The following is a 21,011-nucleotide window of genomic DNA, read 5'->3' as shown; positions in this document are numbered from 1 at the left end:
CCTGGTCAAGACCTACAGGAAATGTATGATTTCTGTAATTGCAAACAAAGGTTTCTGTAGTACACTCGGGGCGGGGCACGCGCAGACAAGATGGCATATTAAATAGAAAGCGGTACAAAACACCTCAAGATAAAAACATAATATTCAAAATCAGTAAGTTAGACTAAATATTAGCATTTCAAATATTCACAGTTAATATAATTCAATCTGGATAGTAACACAAAACAAATCATAAGGCTATAGAAATATATCAACAAATATTACAACAACACGCAACACCCAAACATGACTGAAGGTAAGCGTGGAGAGCCGATCCCCAAAAGGAAACGCGACTCATCGACTGATACAGATGATATATGCTTTTCACCACTGGGTATGGTAAGTGTTGAAGTCGATAAATGACATATTGGGCATACTAGAATTGGTCAGTAAATACGTAAAAGAGTTGAAAGCGAGTCTTCAAATGAGTGACGAAAAAGCTTTGGTAATGGAGAAAGAATCCAACATTTTTTTAATGACAGTCTCTAAGATGGAAACGGATGTTAGTGAACTAAAAAAGGAGAACAACCTTCTGAGAGAAGCCTTACTAGACATCCAAACTAGATCGATGAGAGAAAATCTAGGACTTACGGGTATTCAGGAAAAGGAGGGAGAAATAACAGAGAATATTATCAAGGACTTCCTGCATACAGACGAAAATAGGCATGAATGATCAGTTCCCGAGGGAGATTGTAGAAAGGCGCAAAGTTCTGTATCCAATCTTCAAGGAAAACAGATTAAAAGGGAAACGTGTTGCACTCGTGGTGGATAAACTATATATTGACAACCAAATGTTCAGAGACACAAAGACTACTCCATGGCTATTCTAAAAGTTGTAATAGAGGAGTCGAATATTGGAGCACCCGATACTAGCAATGATAGGGATTGTAATATTAAATAACATTTATAGTAAGTATAGTATTTTATAAAAGGATAAAACGACATAACAAGCAGAATAATGCATCTTTAAATACAAATAATTAGAACATGGCTTTTTTGGCGGGAGGTTGTTGTTTTGGCGGATGGTTGTTGTGGTTGGTCCTGTGTTCTCTCTGGCATCCTTTCCCGCTTGCGGCAGATGTGGATGCGGGTGCGTTTGCACGCTCGGCCCATTTCTTCCTGCAGTCAACCATGTGGTGTGCATTTTTGTGTTTGAAAAGGTGTGGCGTTAAGTGAGTGAGAGGGGAAATGGTTGCATATCCCAGAGCCGACCGGGGGTCTATGAGCAGGGGTAGTGAGAGAGAGCTTTCAATTTTGTGTAGATGAGGGATATACATTTTTAAATATAGTATACATCTAATCTAATTTTTCATTGTCCTATCATGATGGGAAGATCCCTAACCCTATAACCTGGACACCCACCTGAGCGACCCATACACCAAAGAGAAGTTCCCATCTCTTTTATGGACCTGCTGTGAGTATGCAGCCTAAACAGAGAAATAAATGCGGTCAGAGACCTACTTGAGCAGCACCGCCCCCTCAAGATTCTGAGCCTGCCTGGCAGGGTTGGTCCTACAAAGCCAGAGCCCCCTGATGGGAGAGCATAATATACAAGGAAATTCTCAAAGCTGCTAATGAGAACCTTGACGACCTTTTACCCAGCCGGTGGGGATTCCGGTGGGGTACGCCCACCCAGGTAGTGGCAGTGCTGGCAACACTGGCTGCAGTAACCCATGGGGAGGGGGTCACACTCGGACAATCAGAGAGGGGGTTTATCATTGTGGCCCAGGAGGCACAAAATAATCAAAGGTCTGACCGCACAGAGATGCTTGGGAAAATGGTTACAACAGGGGATCAGAGTGTTTGTGTCTCATGTGAAGAAGGTGGATCTGATCTACATCACCTAGGACTTGACATAGATTAAGTAGATTAATCAAATCTCACATTGTTATCAATTTCTGCTCAATCTGCATGCTTTTTCAATCAGCTTTAACTGTATGTGCACTCGTAAATCAGGTTATTTCTCGAGTTGGGCTCTGGGATATAACAGCCATTGAGTATCTGATTTTATGGTGCATTGTGGAGGAGGGGGGTTGAGTGTGTTGGAGTATGTGAGTATGTGTGTGTGTGCTTGTCTGGCATCTGTTGTGGTGGGGTGGGGATGTTGGGGGGGAGGGGGGGGGTATGGGATGGACCACGGGAATTCTTTGCTAGGATAATAATTGCTTGTCAATTAATGAAATGTAATACAATGGCAACCCGGGTTATATGTTAGAATCCTACGTGTGAACTGCCGACATTATTACGCATATTAATTGATAATGATTGAAAATAGGATATGCATATTTTTTTTTAAATAGTTATATATATATATATATATATATATATATATATATATATATATATATATATATACAGTGGGGAAAAAAAGTATTTAGTCAGCCACCAATTGTGCAAGTTCTCCCACTTAAAAAGATGAGAGAGGCCTGTAATTTTCATCATAGGTACACGTCAACTATGACAGACAAATTGAGGAAAAAAAATCCAGAAAATCCCATTGTAGGATTTTTTATGAATTTATTTGCAAATTATGGTGGAAAATAAGTATTTGGTCACCTACAAACAAGCAATATTTCTGGCCCTCACAGACCTGTAACTTATTCTTTAAGAGGCTCCTCTGTCCTCCACTCGTTACCTGTATTAATGGCACCTGTTTGAACTTGTTATCAGTATAAAAGACACCTGTCCACAACCTCAAACAGTCACACTCCAAACTTCACAATGGCCAAGACCAAAGAGCTGTCAAAGGACACCAAAAACAAAATTGTAGACCTGCACCAGGCTGGGAAGACTGAATCTGCAATACGTAAGCAGCTTGGTTTGAAGAAATCAACTGTGGGAGCAATTATTAGGAAATGGAAGACATACAAGACCACTGATAATCTCCCTCGATCTGGGGCTCCATGCAAGATCTCACCCCGTGGGGTCAAAATGATCACAAGAATGGTGAGCAAAAATCCCAGAACCACACGGGGGGACCTAGTGAATGACCTGCAGAGAGCTGGGACCAAAGTAACAAAGCCAACCATCAGTAACACACTACGCCGCCAGGGACTCAAATCCTGCAGTGCGAGACGTGTCCCCCTGCTTAAGCCAGTACATGTCCAGGCCCGTCTGAAGTGCATTTGGATGATCCAGAAGAGGATTGGGAGAATGTCATATGGTCAGATGAAACCAAAATATAACTTTTTGGTAAAAACTCAACTCGTCATGTTTGGAGGACAAAGAATGCTGAGTTGCATCCAAAGAACACCATACCTACTGTGAAGCATGGGGGTGGAAACATCATGCTTTGGGGCTGTTTTTCTGCAAAGGGACCAGGACGACTGATCCGTGTAAAGGAAAGAATGAATGGGGCCATGTATCGTGAGATTTTGAGTGAAACCCTCCTTCCATCAGCAAGGGCATTGAAGATGAAACGTGGCTGGGTCTTTCAGCATGACAATGATCCCAAACACACCGCCCGGGCAACGAAGGAGTGGCTTCGTAAGAAGCATTTCAAGGTCCTGGAGTGGCCTAGCCAGTCTCCAGATCTCAACCCCATAGAAAATCTTTGGAGGGAGTTGAAAGTCTGTGTTGCCCAGCGACAGCCCCAAAACATCACTGCTCTAGAGGAGATCTGCATGGAGGAATGGGCCAAAATACCAGCAACAGTGTGTGAAAACCTTGTGAAGACTTACAGAAAACGTTTGACCTGTGTCATTGCCAACAAAGGGTATATAACAAAGTATTGAGAAACTTTTGTTATTGACCAAATACTTATTTTCCACCATCATATGCCAATAAATTCATTAAAAATCCTACAATGTGATTTTCTGGATTTTTTTTCTCATTTTGTCTGTCATAGTTGACGTGTACCTATGATGAAAATTACAGGCCTCTCTCATCTTTTTAAGTGGGAGAACTTGCACAATTGGTGGCTGACTAAATACTTTTTTTCCCCACTGTATATATATAGAGAGAGAGAGAGAGAGGTGAAAGCATTGGAAATGCTTTTGGCGGTTAATCTGCTTCTGTTTTGTGGGTGGCACTGTGTGCTGTTTTCGATGGATGGGTCCTGGCCTCTCGGGGCCTTAGGGATCCAGAGGGACGTGGGTGGGATGCTGATCACTGGGATGACGGCTCAACTTGGGATGGGGAGGGGCTTTAGCGGGGGAATTAGTGGAGAACAATTGAAGGGTTACTCTGTAGCAATGCAAATATCACGGTACAGCTATATGGACACTCAATCATTACGGTATTTTTTATTGGTAAATTTACAAACATATATAATGATAAATAGACTTGAAACTTGTATCTCATTATGGTGTATGGTGAAATAAGTATAGCCAGTTATAATTGTAATGGCTTAGCTGATAATAACAAAAGAAGAACAATATTTACATGGCTCAAAGAGAAGGAATATAATATCTATTGTATACAGGAAACTCATTCAACAATTCGAGATGAAGTAGCGTGGAAAAAAGAATGGTGGGGGGGGAATATACTTCTCCCATGGGCAAAGAAATTCAAAAGTAGTGATGATATTAATTAATAGTAATTTCGATCTGAATGTGCAAATTGTCCAAATAGATACGCAAGGTAAATTGATTATTTTTAAATATGTTATTGGACCATAAACAGATATGGCTCATTAACCTTTACGGACCAAATAATGATGATCCACAATTCTTTGACAATATATATAATACATTATCAACCCTGCAAGCAATTCAAGACAATATTTTTATGGTGGGGGATTATAGTACTGTTTTAAAAAGCTCAATGGACCGTAAAGGAAATCACACCACAATCAATCACCCACATGCTCTTAAGGATATTGTGAATGTCATGGATACATTAGAACTAGTAGATATATGGAGGCTTAAATATACTGATCTAGTGAGATATACATGGCGGAGACTGAATCAAGCTAGTCGTCTTGACTTCTTTCTTATCTCATTCTCGTTGGCACCAAAAGTAAAAAAAAGTGTTGATAGGGGACAGAATGCGGTCGGACCATCATATAATAGGCATATACATTACTCTTACTGAATTTCCACGTGGGCGAGGATATTGGAAATGTAATCAAAGCCTATTGGATGATAATTTATTTATAATTAGAACAAAGGAATTTATAACTGACTTTTTCCAACATAACATAGGTACAGCAAATCCCGTTATTGTATGGGACACCTTTACATGTGCCTTTAGAGGACATGCAATTCAGTACTCATCTTGAAAACAAAAGCAATTTAGGTCAAAATAGTTTATATTAAGAAAGGACATAGAAAGTCTAACAGAACAGATAGATGGCAATAAAACTGTTACATAGAGGCTCAGAATAAATTAGAGGAAAAACAAAAAGAAATGGAGAAACTTATTCAAGAAAGATCAAGTGTAATATATTATAAAAATAAAGCAAACTGGATGGAATATGGGGAAAAATGCACAAAATTATTTTTTAATCTTCAACATAGGAATGCTACCAAAAAGAACTTAATGAAACTGGTTACAATTGACGGAGTCACCAATAATTCACCAAATGATATTTTGAAGGAAGAAACAAAGTACTTTAAGCATATGTTTTCTTTTCAGTCGCCTCCATCTCCTCTAACTGAAGCTAATTGTAGAGATTTTTTTCTATTGCTAATGTCAAATTAACAGCCACGCAGAAAGACTCATGTGAAGGTGAAATTAAAGAGGAGGAACTTCTGGATGCAATTAAAGACTTTAAGTCTGGGAAAACTCCAGGGTTGGATGGCATACCAGTTGATGTATACCAAACCTTTTTTGATATACTAAGAGGACCGTTATTAGCATGTTTTAACCACTCCTATGTAAATGGTAGATTATCTGACACTCAAGAAGAAGGTCTGATCTCATTATTACTGAAACAGGATACAAGTGGAAAATATAAAGATCCAGTCCATTTACAAAATTGGAGGCCCCTTACACTTCAGTGTTGTGATGCAAAAATTCGAGCAAAATGTATAGCACAAAGAATTAAAAAGGTATTGTCGGATATTATTCATTCTAATTAGACAGGTTTTTTACATGGAAGATACATTGGAGATAATATAAGGCAAGTATTGGAAACAATAGAACACTATGGAAAATATGGGAAACCAGGCCTGCTATTCATAGCAGACTTCGAAAAGGCATTTGATAAAGTTCGACTGGGGTTTATATATAAATGCCTGGAGCATTTCAATTTTGGAGAATCTCTTATAAAATGGGTCAAAATCATGTATAGTAACCCTAGGTGTAAAATAGTAAATAATGGCTATTTCTCAGAAAGTTTTAAACTGTCAAGAGGAGTGAAACAAGGTTGTCCACTATCGGCATTAATCGAGATGTTAGCTATTAAAATCAGATCCAATAATAATATCAGAGGATTAGAAATACAGGGCTTTTAAAAAAGGAGTCATTGTACGCTGATGATTCATGTTTTCTTCTAAATCCACAACTAGAATCCCTCCACAGCCTCATAGAGGATCTAGATACATTTTCTAACCTCTCTGGATTACAACCAAATTATGACAAATGTACTATATTACGTATTGGATCACAAAAAATGTTTTACATTGCCATGTAGTTTACCAATTAAATGGTCTGATGGTGATGTGGATATACTCGGAATACATATCCCAAAGGAAATAAATGATCTCACTTCAATGAATTTTAATAGAAAGTTGGCAAAAATAGATAATATCTTAATACCATGAAAGGAAAATACCTGTCGATTTGTGGAAAAATCACCCTGATTTAACTCTTTAGTATTATCCCAGTTTACCTATTTGCTTATGGTCTTGCCTACGCCTAGCGAACAGTTTTTTAAATGATATGAGAAAAAAAATATTCAATTTTATTTGGAACGGCAAGCCAAACAGAATTAAAAGGGCATATTTATATAATGAATATGAATTCGGAGGACAGAAATGATTAAATATTAAAGCCTTAGACCTATCACTAAAAGCTTCAGTCATACAAAAGTTTTACTTAAATCCGAACTGGTTCTCAAGCAAATTAGTAAGATTGTCTCACCCAATGTTCAAGAAAGGCCTTTCTTCCCTTTATTCAGATTACAACAACTCATTTGCAGTTATTTGAAAAGGAAATCATCTCCCAAATATCACTATTTCTAAAACAAGCCATAGAAAGTTGGTTGCAATTTCAATTTAATCCTCCAGAAACGACAGAACAAATAATGCAACAAATGTTGTGGTTAAATTCAAATATACTAATTGACAAAATACCTTAATTTTTTGACAGAATGTTTAAAAAAGGTATAATCTTCGTAAATGATATCATCGGTAGGACTGGTGGAGTTATATCGCACATGCAGCTAACAAAAACATATGGAAATGTCTGCTCTACCCAACATTACAAACAAATAATTGCAGCCTTACCGCAAAAGTGGAAGAGGAAAGTGGAAGGGGGAGAAAGTAAGGAACTTTTCTGTCGGCCTTGCATTAAAGAACATAATTGGTTAAGGAAAACTGTGATAAATAAATAAGTATATCAGTTTCACTTAAGGACCAAAGGATTGACAGCCGTCCCATATAGATTGCAAAATAGTTGGGAAGAGATTTTTGACGTACCGATCCCATGGCATAGTGTTTATGAACTGACACGCAAAACGACACCGGATTCAAAAATTAGAATCTTTCAATTTAAATTATTATATAAAATTCTTGCTACCAATAGAATGTTATTTATATGGGGGATACAATCTTCCCAGCTCTGCAGATTTAGCTGTGAAGAGACAGAATCATTAGATCATTTGTTTTGGTTCTGTCCATTTGTAGCTTGTTTTTGGACACAGGTCCAGGAATGGCTAAAGGATTGCAATATTTACCTGGAGCTAACCTTGCAGATAGCATTACTGGGTGATCTGAAAAGTCATAGTCAATCGATCAATAATATAATAATACTTTTAGCAAAAATGTTTATTTTTAATTCACAATCTGTAGAAGCAATGAGAATATTAAGGTTCAGAACTTTTGTAAAACATCACAGTACGGTTGAAATATATATGGCAAATAGAAATCCTATATGGATGGTGTTAAGAGATAGATGGGAGGTATTGAATAGAGTTGAAGGATGGGACTAATAACAAATAACAACAAATAATAACAAAGATAGCTAATAATATAAGCATACTGTGTCCATAATAAGTATATAGGTTGTATGTTGGGAGCTTTTGGGAAAGAGCACAGTTAGAAAGATATGGCATATAGAAGCAAACCGGATGGACATCATGAAAATTATCGGAGAGGTCGAGAGTAGAAGAAGTTCAGGAGCAAAAATAAATAAATATATATATATATAATATAATTATTGTAAAATTAACTGTGTCCATAAGGTGTAGATAGTAAGTATAGACCGGAAGTAGAGGCCTGGGCATTGTTGTTCACTAATTAACTCCAAGTAGGGAAAGGATGGCGGGGTTGAAAAGTAATAAAGGGGAGTATATATATAAAAAACATGGGGGATTGGAAGTGATGCAGACAATTACAGTTTACAGTTACAGTTACATCATTTAGCAGACGCTCTTATCCAGAGCGACTTACAGTTAGTGCATACATTATTCTTTTTTATTTTCATACTGGCCCCCTGTGGGAATCGAACCCACAATTCTGGTGTTGCAAACGCCATGCTCTACCAACTGAGCTACCTCCCTGCCGGCCATTCCCTCCCCTACCCTGGACCAATTGTGCGCTGCCCCATTGGTCTCCCGGTTGCGGCCGGCTACAGCAGAGCCTGGATTCGAACCAGGATCTCTAGTGGCACAGCTAGCACTGCGATGCAGTGCCTTAGACCACTGCGCCACTCGGGAGGTAAGCGTCAATTACATTGATAGAAGATGAAATCTATCTGCAATATTAAGCTGATCCATGCGTGTACTCAGCCCAAGGTAGGGAATCCGCCCACTCCCCAAGCCGGTCCTGACAGTAACACCTCAGGAACCTGTTGACTTTCTGATTGACCCTCTCCACCTGCCCATTAGCTTGTGGACGGTACCCGGAGGTGAGACTGACCGTGACCCCAGGCGTTCCATGAACACTTTCCATATGCGTGAGGTGAACTGATGACCACGGTCTGACACAATGTCCTCTGGGATCCCGTAGTGCCGGAAGACGTGCGTAAAAAGAACCTCTGCGGTTTGCATGGCTGACGGGATCCCAGTTAAAGGAAGGAGGCGACAAGCTTTGAAAAACCGGTCCACAACGACGAGAACGGTGGTGTTCCCCTGGGAGGGGGGAAGGTCAGTGACAAAGTCCACCGAGAGGTGAGACCAGGGTCGTTGTGGAACTGGCAGGGGAAGGAGCTTTCCATAAGGGAGGCGTCTGGGTGTCTTAGAATGGGCACAGATGGAGCAGGAAGAGACGTAAACCAGGACGTCCCTAGCCAAGGTGGGCCACCAGTACTTCTCAGTCAGGCAGGCGATGGTACTGCCTATCCCAGGATGACCCGACACAGGGTGTTCCAGGAAAGGAGGCGGTCCTGCACACCCGTGGGCACGTAGGCGCGGTTCTAGGGTACTGTGCAGGTGCGGGTTCCGTACGCAGGGCCTGCCGTATGTCGTGTCCACATCCCACACCACTGGCACGATGATATGGAACACCGGGATGATGGGGGTCTCCTCTTCCTGCCTCTCCTCTGCCTGTGTTGGAGCAGGGGAATAGAGGGAAGGTCAGGGAGAAATTACTCCTTTCTCCACCATAGGAGCAGAGGCCCAGATTCCTCCTTCTCCTACGCTCTGCCTCGGGCAAACGTGCAGAGCCCACCTCCATCGGCTCTGGCAGGTGTAGCCATGGTCTCCGGATTCCGCGCAGGTCTTCGTCGGGACCGCAGGAGGTTGTCCAACCGGATCGCCATGCTGATGAGCTGGTCGAGTGACAGGTTGTCATCACGTCAGGCTAACTCCATCTGTACCTCCTCCTGCAGTCCGCTGCGGAACACGGTGACCAGAGCCGACTCGTCCATTTCCCTCACTCAGACAACAACAAATGTGCAAACGTACGCCAATTAGCAGGAGGGATGGGGACATCTTGTCATGCACAGTGCTCAAGTTTATAACGGCTGTCAGTCAAAACCCATAAAGTGCTGTGAACCGGAGAACCTGAACTCTGACTTCATGTATAGCATGTTACTGTACAGCCACTGGGTTCCAATTTAGGTGCTTATCAATGTCAAAATATGCAATTTTCAACCCATATACGGGATGGCAGGGGCTGTGAGTGGAAAGGGCTACGTACAGTGCCTTGCAAAAGTATTCATCCCTGTTGCCGTTTTTCCTATATTGTTGCATTACAACCTGTAATTTAAATTGATTTGTATTTGGATTTCATGTAATGGACAAAATAGTCCAAATTGGTGAAGTGAAATGAAAAAAATTACTTGTTTCAGAAAATTCTAAAAAATAAATAACGGAAAGGTGGTGCGTGCATATGTATTCACCCCCTTTGCTATGAAGCCCCTAAATAAGATCTGGTGCAACCAATTACCTTCAGAAGTCACATAATTAGTTAAATAAAGTCCACCTGTGTGCAATCTAAGTGTCACATGATCTGTCACGATCTCAGTATATATACACCTGTTCTGAAAGGCCCCAGAGTCTGCAACACCACTAAGCAAGGGACACCACCAAGCAAGCGGCACCATGAAGACCAAGGAGCTCTCCAAACAGGGACAAAGTTGTGGAGAAGTACAGATCAGGGTTGGGTTATATAAAATATCTGAAACTTTGAACATCACACGGAGCACCATTAAATCCATTATTAAGAAATGGAAAGAATATGGCACCACAACAAACAGGCCAAGAGAGGGCCGCCCACCAAAACTCACGGACCAGGCAAGGAGGGCATTAATCAGAGAGGCAACAAAGAGACCAAAGATAACCCTGAAGGAGCTGCAAAGCTCCACATCGGAGATTGGAGTTTTATCCATAGGACCACTTTAAGCGATACACTCCACAGAGCTGGGCTTTACGGAAGAGTGGCCAGAAAAAAAGCCATTGCTTAAAGAAAAACATAAGCGAACACGTTTGGTGTTCGCCAAAAGGCATGTGGGAGACTCCCCAAACATATGTCCCTCCTGTAGCTCAGTTGGTAGAGCATGGTGCTTGCAATGCCAGGGTTGTGGGTTCAATTCCCATGGGTGACCAGTATGAAAAATGTATGCACTCACTAACTGTAAGTCTGCTGAATGACTAAAATGTAAAATATGGAAGAAGGTACTCTGGTCAGATGAGACTAAAATTGAGCTTTTTGGCCATCAAGGAAAACGCTTTGTCTGGCGCAAACCCAACACCTCTCAACACCCCGAGAACACCATCCCCACAGTGAAGCATGGTGGTGGCAGCATCATGCTGTGGGCATGTTTTTCATCTGCAGGGACTGGGAAATTGGTCAGAATTGAAAGATTGATGGATGCCGCTAAATACAGGGAAATTCTTGAGGGAAACCTGTTTCAGTCTTCCAGAGATTTTGAGACTGGGATGGAGGTTCACCTTCCAGCAGGACAATGACCCTAAGCATACTGCTAAAGCAACACTTTAGTTGTTTAAGGGGAAACATTTAAATGTCTTGGAATGGCCTAGTCAAAGCCCAGACCTCAATCCAATTGAGAATCTGTGGTATGACTTAAAGATTGCTGTACACCAGCGGAACCATCCAACTTGAAGGAGCTGGAGCAGTTTTGCCTTGAAGAATGGGCAAAAATCCCAGTGGCTAGATGTGCCAAGCTTATAGAGACATACCCCAAGAGACTTGCAGCTGTAATTGCTGCAAAAGGTGGCTCTACAAAGTATTGACTTTGGGGGAGTGAATAGTTATGCACGCTCAAGTTTTCTGTTTTTCTGTCTTATTTCTTGTTTGTTTCACAATAAAAACTATTTTGCGTCTTCAAAGTGGGAGGCATGTTGTGTACATCAAATGATACAACCCCCCCCCAAAATCAATTTTAATTCCAGGTTGTAATGCAACAAAATAGGAAAAATGCCAAGGGGGGTGAATACTTTCTTAAGCCACTGTATTGTCCTATAATATAATATATGCCATTTAGCAGACTCTTTTATCCAAAGTGACTTACAGTCATGCGTTCATACATCCTGTCAGACTAAAATGCATGTTTCGCGTCGTTTGACAAAACCGGGTTAGTTGGAATCACACACCTAAGACGAATGCATGCTTTGTTTTAACAGACTGAAGATTTCCTTTGCCAAATTAAGGGGAATCCATTAAAGCAGATTGAAAATAACAAAGATGGAGGCAGTTTTCCCAGCTACATTCACTTTCACTGGCTAATCTGGAGAAAAAGCTGCAGCCTTTCAGGGGCTTAGTGGAAGAGGAGAGAGAAAGAGGCCGCAGAACAGCTCCCGCAGACTTGGGGCAATTGTTTGTGTGTTTGTGTGTGTGTGTGTGTGTGTGTGTCTTCTCATGCGTTTCACCTCTGTCCTCACATCCACTTCCTGTCTGATGGGCATTAATCAAAAGGCCTGTCTCTATTTAATCAAGACATGTGTACACTGTATCTCTATCAAAATCATGTTTTATTGTTCTAAATTAATGTTATTGGGATGATGATTTTGGGTAACATATTCTTATTTCCCCTGAGAAGTAAGTTACACAACAGTTCCTTAAACCCAACATGTGGCTGGGAATCTTTTAGCCTTGCAAATGTCATTTTTGTGCTGTCTTATTCCCCTTAAACCCCTAAATTTAAGACCTGACAGCTTTATCAGGGTAACTATAAGTGGATAACTTATGCAATTACTGTGCACTAGGAATGTATGTTCAGACAGTTACATAGTCTAGTAATTACCAGTTTTCCAAGACAAACTCTAAAAAGTGAATGCTAATGTCTTACATACCCTGCATGTACTAGCTTTTTGCAAAGGTCATTCCAACACTTCTACTCTGGTAAAAGGCCTGTATAAAAAGAGATGTGGCTTTGTCATGTTGCGGTTCCTTAGTGACGTTACTCAAATTAGTGCACTTTAACGATGGAACAGAGCTGAATAATTTTATGTTCTTCGCAGGCATTAAAAGGAAGCATCCTCAAGGTTCTGGCAGCCAACTCTCATATCAAAAGAATTCTCCATTTCCACATTGCGTGTCTTCCAAAAAGCCTTGCAGTCACAACTGCTCGCATGCATGTCACAAGGGGGCATTGTAATAATAATAATAATAATAATTGGTCATTTAGCAGACGCTCTTATCCAGAGCGACTTACAGGAGCAATTAGGGTTAAGTGCCTTGCTCAAGGGCACATCGACAGATTTTTCACCTAGTCGGCTCGGGGATTAGAACCAGCGACCTTTCGGTTACTGGCACAACGCTCTTAACCACTAAGCCAACCGTTTTCTTCTATGCGAAACATTTTATTATCCTATTTATAAACCCTGTTATAAATATGCAGACTTAGTAGCGACAAAATGTGATGCCACACACAGCACATGGGCTGTTTTGCTAATTTCGCCCACGATACCCACCGCTGAGTCGGTGAAAGCTGCTTGGTACCTAATCCCTGTGGGATACACACAAGCCTAATGGTGCTCTTATTAAATCACTTAGTGTTTAGCCTAGTGCTTAGCCTAGAGCTTGTCCTAGCGTTAGCACACCACTTGAGTTATGAGACCACACGCGAGACATGTTGGCTAAATAGGGGTCGTGGTGAGCACTTGTATGTGTGTAACCCTCCTCTCTACTTCTTTGTAACTCTTTTTTCTTGCTCTTCCTCTATTTTTCTCTTTTAGCTACTCGGTCACCATCCAGGAGTCGTACGCCCACCCCTTTGATCAGATTTATTACACCAGCTGCACCGACATCCTGAACTGGTTCAAGTGCACAAGGCACAGGTGAGGAGGGAGAGGTCAACTGAGGGATGGAATGGAGGGGTGTGTGTGTTTTGGGGAGATGTGTGTGTTTGCTTGCGGTTGTAGAGGATGTACAGTGCCTTCAGAAACCCCTTGATTTATTCCACATTTTGTTGTGTTACAGCCTGAATTCAAGATGTATTAAAAAAATAAAAAATCACCCATCTACACACAATACTCAATATTGACAAAGTGAAATCATGTTTTCAGAAATGTTTGCAAATGTATTGAAAATGAAATACAGAAATATCTGGTTTACATAAAAAGTATTCACACCCCTGAGTCAATACATGTTAGAATCAACTTTGGCAGTGATTACAGCTGTGAGTCTTTTGGGTAAGTCTCTAAGAGCTTTGCACACCTGGAATGTACAATATCTACACATTATTATTTGTATAAATTCTCCAAGCTCTGTCAAGTTGGTTGTTGACCGCCATTTTCAAGATTTTCAAGCCGCTTTATTTCAAAAATTCAATGTTGACTTGGTAAGCAGCTCCAGTGTATATTTGGCCTTGTGTTTTAGGTTATTGTCCTGCTGAAAGATGAATGTGTGTCCCATTGTCTGTTGGAAAGCAGACTGAACCAGGTTTTCCCCTAGGATTTTGCCAGTGCTTAGCTCTATTCCATTTATTTTTATCCTAAAAAACTCTCTAATCCTTGCCAATGACAAGCATACCCATAACATGATGCAGCCACCACCATGCTTGAAAATATGAAGAGTGGTACTCAGTGATGTGTTGTTCTGGATTTGCTCCAAAAATAACGCTTTGTATTCAGGACATAAATTTAATTTCTTTGCCACATGAGTGCCTTATTGAAAACAGGATGCTTCCTTCTTTTCAGTGTTTTAAAGTCGCCATTGGCCTCATGGTGAAATCCCTGACCGGTTTCATTCCTTTCCGGCAACTGAGTTAGGAAGGATGCCTGTATCTTTGTAGTGACTGGGTGTATTGATACACCATCCAAAGTGTAATTAATAACTTCACCATGCTCAAAGGGATATTCAATGTCTGCTTTTTTATTTATTTAATGTTTTATCTAGCAATAGGTGCCATTCTTTGCAATTCATTGGAAAAACCTCCCTGGTCTTTGTGGTTGAATCTGTGTTTGAAATTCACTGTTCGACTGAGGGACCTTACAGATAATAGTATGTGTGGGGTAGAGAGATGAGGCAGTCATTCAAAAATGACACACAATGAGTCCATGCAACTTATTATTTACATTTTAGCAGACGCTCTTATCCAGAGCGACTTACAGTTAGTGATTACATGTTTTTTTTTATACTGGCCCCCCGTGGGAATCGAACCCACAACCCTGGCGTTGCAAACGCCATGCTCTATCAACGTACGATCACATATTTGTGGTCATTGTGGAGTAGTCCCTGCAGCGTACCATCGCAAATATGTGATTGTTACAGTAGAAACAGAACGTATGATGCAACAAACGTCTCTAAACAGCATTGTTGTCTGAAAAGCATCTAAACAATGTTTTGTACTGATGGGAAATAAAGGTCTTCAGAACTTTATTCCTCAATTATAAATGCAAACTTCATCCTCCAAACATCACACGGAACACATCCACAGCCAAACACATTCCATAAACCAGTCTAAATAACAGGTTACGCTGACAAAAGACTAAACATAAGTTAGCGACCTAACCGCTAGACTTGTTTACAATGTACCAGATCTCTGGTGAGCACAAGGGAGAAATGTAATAGTTTTTTATTAAAGAGATGCGTGTCAACTAAGCTAACAGCAGCTAAATTCTTTATGATGGCTGCCATGTTTGTTTAAGTTTGACAAGCGAAAACTCCCTAATCCCATTCACTATAAGACGCAAATCAACAAATTCAAACTCAAAGATGGTTGCGCCCATTGCCTGAAATATATTAACTTAGTTTGGCCACTTTTCAGCATACTACAAATCTTCAAAGTACTTATTACAGTGTCTACAAGAACTGGAGCACATGACTTGATAAGTCATTTACCGTTTTTGACGAATCACAAAGCAAATAAAATGTTATCACCTCACAGATCATCACACCAAATACAAGCCTACTGCCTAGCCTAACTGTAGCACGAAAGCTAAACAGGGATGAACCCATTTTAGGGGGGTTTGTGGGTGGGTTCATTTAATTTGTGGGGCGTTTTCAAGTCCATGGGGGATAGAAATGGGGGAAGGTGTCATGGGGGGATATGATGCAGGAAATATTACTATGATGGGGGATTTATCAATAAAATGGTGGGCAAACACAGGAGAAGTTTATATGCCAAATAAAAATAAAACCCCTGGAAAGGGGGGTCTGAGCTGCCAACCCTGAGGTACGATAGTTACAATCTGATGCCCGCGTTCAAAACAACTGGGAACTCGGAAATCTCTGACTTCCGACTTCAGTGCGTTCAAGACAACTGGGAACTCTGATTATAAAAAAAAAATATCCAACTCAGAATTCCAACTCGGGAACTCAGGCTCTGACTTTCCGACCTGAAGATCACTGACGTCATGATTTGACCTCGTATTTTTCTGAGTTCCCGGTTGACTTGAAAGCACCATAAGTCACCTCGTTTTTTATAACATCTATGGTCTGACAGAGGTGACAGCCAAAATGCATTGTATGATGTCAACAAACATGGCGCAACACATAGCTGGCAAATAGCTTACCATTGGCTCATCGTAATCAGTACAACCTTCAAAAAAGTATTTTACACACATCATATAATAATATAATAATAATATGCCATTTAGCAGACGCTTTTATCCAAAGCGACTTACAGTCGTACGTGCATACATTTTTTTGTGTATGGGTGGTCCCGGGGTTCAAACCCACTACCTTGGCGTTACAAGCGCCGTGCTCTACCAGCTGAGCTACAGAGGACCACGACACCATATGTGTCCATTACAATCTAGGCAAGAATCTGAATGCATGATTTGTCACCAGTTCTTGAAAACATAAATAAAACAGTAAATACATTATGCTCCATACATACAGTATGCTACAGTAGAAACGGCAACATGATATGTGACTCGTTTCAGGAAACTAGGCATGTGTCGCGTGTCACTACTTCACACGAGAGCCATTTGAACTTAAACTTTTAAAAAAGAAAATCAAAATGAGTATTTTGTTCTGATCAGAGATGCACAATGTCTGTTCTGATTAGAGATGCGCAATGTCTTCATACTTGATCTGGGGAAACACTCGGGAAGTGCTTGGGCTCGACGAAGAGAGAAGTTTGTCCTGCTCAGTAAAACCTCAAACATAAATTGTCCGAAACAGTGAAATGGGCTACTACTTATGTGAATTAATGAGGAGGCGGACCACACCTCAATTCAAACTGTTGTTAGAAAATCAAACTTGTTAGAAAATAATTTGAAATTGACAAGTTGAAACAGCCAATAGATAATTAGCAGGCAGCGTGCCTTGGTTTGAGGGCAACATGGGTTAACTCTCCTGTTGCGTAACAATCACATGTTGGAACAGTGAGCGAATTCTGACATCACGTGCATAAAAAAACTCATGCTGGGGCGACCGTTAGAGATATTTGGAACTCATGCGTGAAAAGGTTAAGCAAATTTGTACGCCTGAAATGATTTAGTCTTGCCATAACAAAGAGGTTGAATACTTATTGACTCGAGACATTTCAGCTTTTCCTTTTTAATTAATTTGTAAAACATTCCAGAAACTTAATTCCACTTTGACATTATGGGGTATTGTGTGTAGGCCAGTGACACAAAATCTCAATTTAATCTATTTTAAATTCCGGCAGTAACATAACAAAATGTGGAAAAAATCAAGGGGCATGAATACTTTCTGAAGGCACATATCAAAGAGGAAGATAATAGACCTACTGGCCTGAACAGCGTATACCAAGCCAACAGGGATGATTGTCATAATAAAAGCTTTTGTGTATATAAGTACTGTAAGCTCCTTAAATATTATGTTGGTAACTAACCAACTTGTCCACCATCAATAGATGTCTAATCACATTTCTACTTTAGTTTACTGTCTCCTCTGTATTTCCGATGTCCCCCTTTCTGATCATACTGTCTGTGTGTCTAAAGGGTGAGCTATCGGACAGCCTATCGCAGAGGAGAGAAAACCATGTACCACCGCAAGTCCCAGTGCTGCCCCGGCTTCTATGAGAGCATGGAGATGTGTGTCCGTAAGTATCACTACTCCCTATCTGCAGCCATTGTTTTTACATATTATGTGCCCAGTATGATAGAGCAATAAAACTTTCTTAGCAGATAATGACAACATGACAATAACAGTATCTGTAGATTATGTAATGAAAAGTTGGAGGGTGGTTGGTAATGGAGGACATCAGGTGGATCCACGTCTGGGTGTTAGGCAGAACCCCTAGGTCCTGGAGAACAGGAGCAGAGTAAAGGGAACAGAGTAGGAGACAGAGACGGAATCAAGCAAACAAGCAAACACACAGGTCACACTTTACTGTGAGAAAAGTTGATGGATTAGTGCTGTGTTATAAATGGGAGATATGTACTTTTCAACACTAAAAGATATAGCCTACCTCAAGCTGGTCCCCCCCCCGACTCAGAGCACAGAGAATCAGACTGATCCAAACACACTGGTTCTGGTGGATGGGATACCTCCTGGGGGGCTTGGACAGTCGATGGTCCTAAAGTCATTTGGAGAGATAAATTAAAGAGGTACATTTTTATAAGCTCAGCATAACTACCATTTCTTGCTTTCTCAAATGTCAACCAAAGCTTAACATACTTTGTCTATTGGGCTTCACCGAAGTGTAGGGCGTCAGTGCTTTCAGTGGTTGACCGTCCAACTGCTCCAACTGGAGATGATTGTTGGCTTCCACCAAGGTAACCCTAGGAAGACAGAGAAAAATATCAGTGTTAGGGAAACTAAAACTAGCTTCAGGATATCTTGTGTGCAAATGCAAATAGTTATTATCTGAGATTGTTTATATTCACCTTAACAGATGGTGAGCCCAGCTAGGAGCGAAAGAGCAGCGAGGTTTCCCAGGTCTCGCCTTCCTTTTATCCTGCTTCCAAACCAAGTAATTTGCCCGGATGTCGAAGCACTTCGTCCCCTTCTTGATTCTCCTCCGGTAGCTCTCCTTCTGTTTGTCCTGCACCTTGTCGATGTTCAGTCTCACCTTGATTGATAACAGGAATAAATGCAATAATATTTCATATTACAAATACATTTCTTACATATCTCTTGGAGGGCCAGAAAAGAAATTAACAGCGGACAATCATTTTTACCTGGTCAAAAACCTCCACATCCTTCTCAGTCCGTGCATGAAAGTGGTCCTCGAAGGCGTTCTGATCTGGTTCAACAACTTCCACCACATCAGGTGGGGTTTCAGTGATCTGAAAGTACGTTATACAAAAATAGCAATAGACAAAAAACAACACTAAGTCAATCACAATTTTGAAAGACTACAGTATATGCAATAATTGTATGTACAATTGCATTGTTTACCTCAGTCAACAGCTGCGGCTCCCGTCCGTACTCGGTGGAGGCCTGGATGCTGTTGTTGTGTGCAAAGAGAATTACCTTCAGGTTGTTCTCCCACCCTTCCTGGTACCAATCAAGGGACTTGCCCATGGCAGTCTTGAGGGTCTGGTTGGTCCATTCACCAAACCTGGAGGAGGGGGTAGGAAAGCCATGTCTATAGACAATGGAAGATATTGAAATATGTCTGATTATGTACCATGGAAAAACAAAAACAAATTATAAAAATTAAATAAAACAAACCATTGGTGACACAATATAACTTATAACATCCGTACCTTGTTCCAGCGTTTATGACCTCTGTCACTCAAGATGACCTCAGGAGAACCGTGGGTGTTGAAGATGTCCATCATTGCCTTGGAGGTGGCCTCGCCAGTCTCGACCTTGATGGGTATCATACAAAACGAAAATATATTTTTGGTTCGAAGCATCCTTTTTAATGGTTTACAGAAGGGAATTTAGAGTTAAGCATTTACTGACCTTAATGGGTATTGCCTCCACCCACTTGGTAAAGTGATCGGTCGCCGTCAGACACCAGCTGTTGCCATTCCTGGATTTCATGAAGGGTCCGATGAGGTCCACCCCTAACATTTAGTGGTCCGATGAGGTCCACCCCTAACATTTAAAGTGTTAGAGAGAAGATTACTTTATTCTTACCCGTATCTGTGTCATATAACAGTATGCAGATGTTCATATTTGTAAGGATACTGACACACACACACACACACACACATTCTATAATATTGAACTCTGCTGCGGTCAAATAAAGCAACCATTACAAAACCACTTATCAGGGCAAAATCTGAATTGTGTCACGGTTCAGACAGACGACCAGAGGACCACAATTGCGTCACACCAGAAAGTTTATTAAAACTTAAGGGAAAAGGGAAGTAGGGAGTGAATGAAGGCTCCAGGGGTAACAGGGATCCCGTCCAATGTGCTGGGTCTGTGCCCCCCCCAGTGGCAGCGATGCGTCCTATGAAGCCGGTGGTGGGTGGTCCAGAAGTCCTGGGGGGGGGAGACACAGACACAACAGGGCGGAATGAAACAAGGCAGCAGTACAGTTCAAGGGAAATCCAAAATACGTAGTAGCAAGGCAGAAGGCTGGTCAGAGTTACCGGGAATGAAGAGTAGTCAGGAGTCGTTATGGCAGAAGCAGGTCTGGATCTCCTGGGGCAGAAGAGCATCCAACAATCAGGCAGGTCCGGGGTCACAAAACCAGGGTGAGCCAGAAGCGCGAGCAAACAGGTTCCGGGTGTGAGCTTTGCAGACGATCTGACACCGGAGAGCTGAAAGACAGGGCCTTAAATACTGGGAGAGGTAGTGGGTAATGCAGCGCAGCTGGCAGAGTAATTAGAGCAGAGCAGAGCAGGGACAGGTGGAGCTAGTTAGGCTGAGTAGAGAGAGGGTGAGCAGAGTGGAAGAAAATAAAGGTGGTAACCCGGTGGAGTGAGAGGCTCATGACAGAACCCCCCCCCCCAAGGGACGGCCCCAGAAGTCCCAAGAGCAACACCACGCCGGGCGGGAGGAGGGGAGCCGGAGGAGGGCTAGAACTCCTCCGAACGGTCCGAGTGAACGTCCTCATCCTCGGAGGAAGCCGGAGGGCCGTGGTCG

At 41.5% G+C, this 21,011-nt stretch overlaps 1 protein-coding gene across 1 annotated transcript in view; it reads left to right on the top strand.

Annotated features, from left to right (window-relative positions):
* LOC311099946 (multiple epidermal growth factor-like domains protein 10) overlaps positions 1 to 21,011 on the top strand; it is a gene marked incomplete at both ends in the record, with an annotated part of 127,899 nt that overhangs the window by 7,705 nt on the left and 99,183 nt on the right. The window contains 2 exons of the mRNA XM_084140665.1: positions 13,784 to 13,885; positions 17,963 to 18,063. Of these exons, the coding sequence (XP_083996791.1) occupies positions 13,784 to 13,885; positions 17,963 to 18,063 (203 nt within the window). The remainder of the gene's footprint in view (positions 1 to 13,783; positions 13,886 to 17,962; positions 18,064 to 21,011) is intronic.

This window comes from Coregonus lavaretus (genome assembly GCF_964263955.1).
Source record: "Coregonus lavaretus genome assembly, chromosome: 24".
In the NCBI taxonomy this organism is placed as follows: Eukaryota; Metazoa; Chordata; class Actinopteri; order Salmoniformes; family Salmonidae; genus Coregonus; species Coregonus lavaretus.
This window is presented reverse-complemented; position numbering and strand designations above follow the sequence as displayed.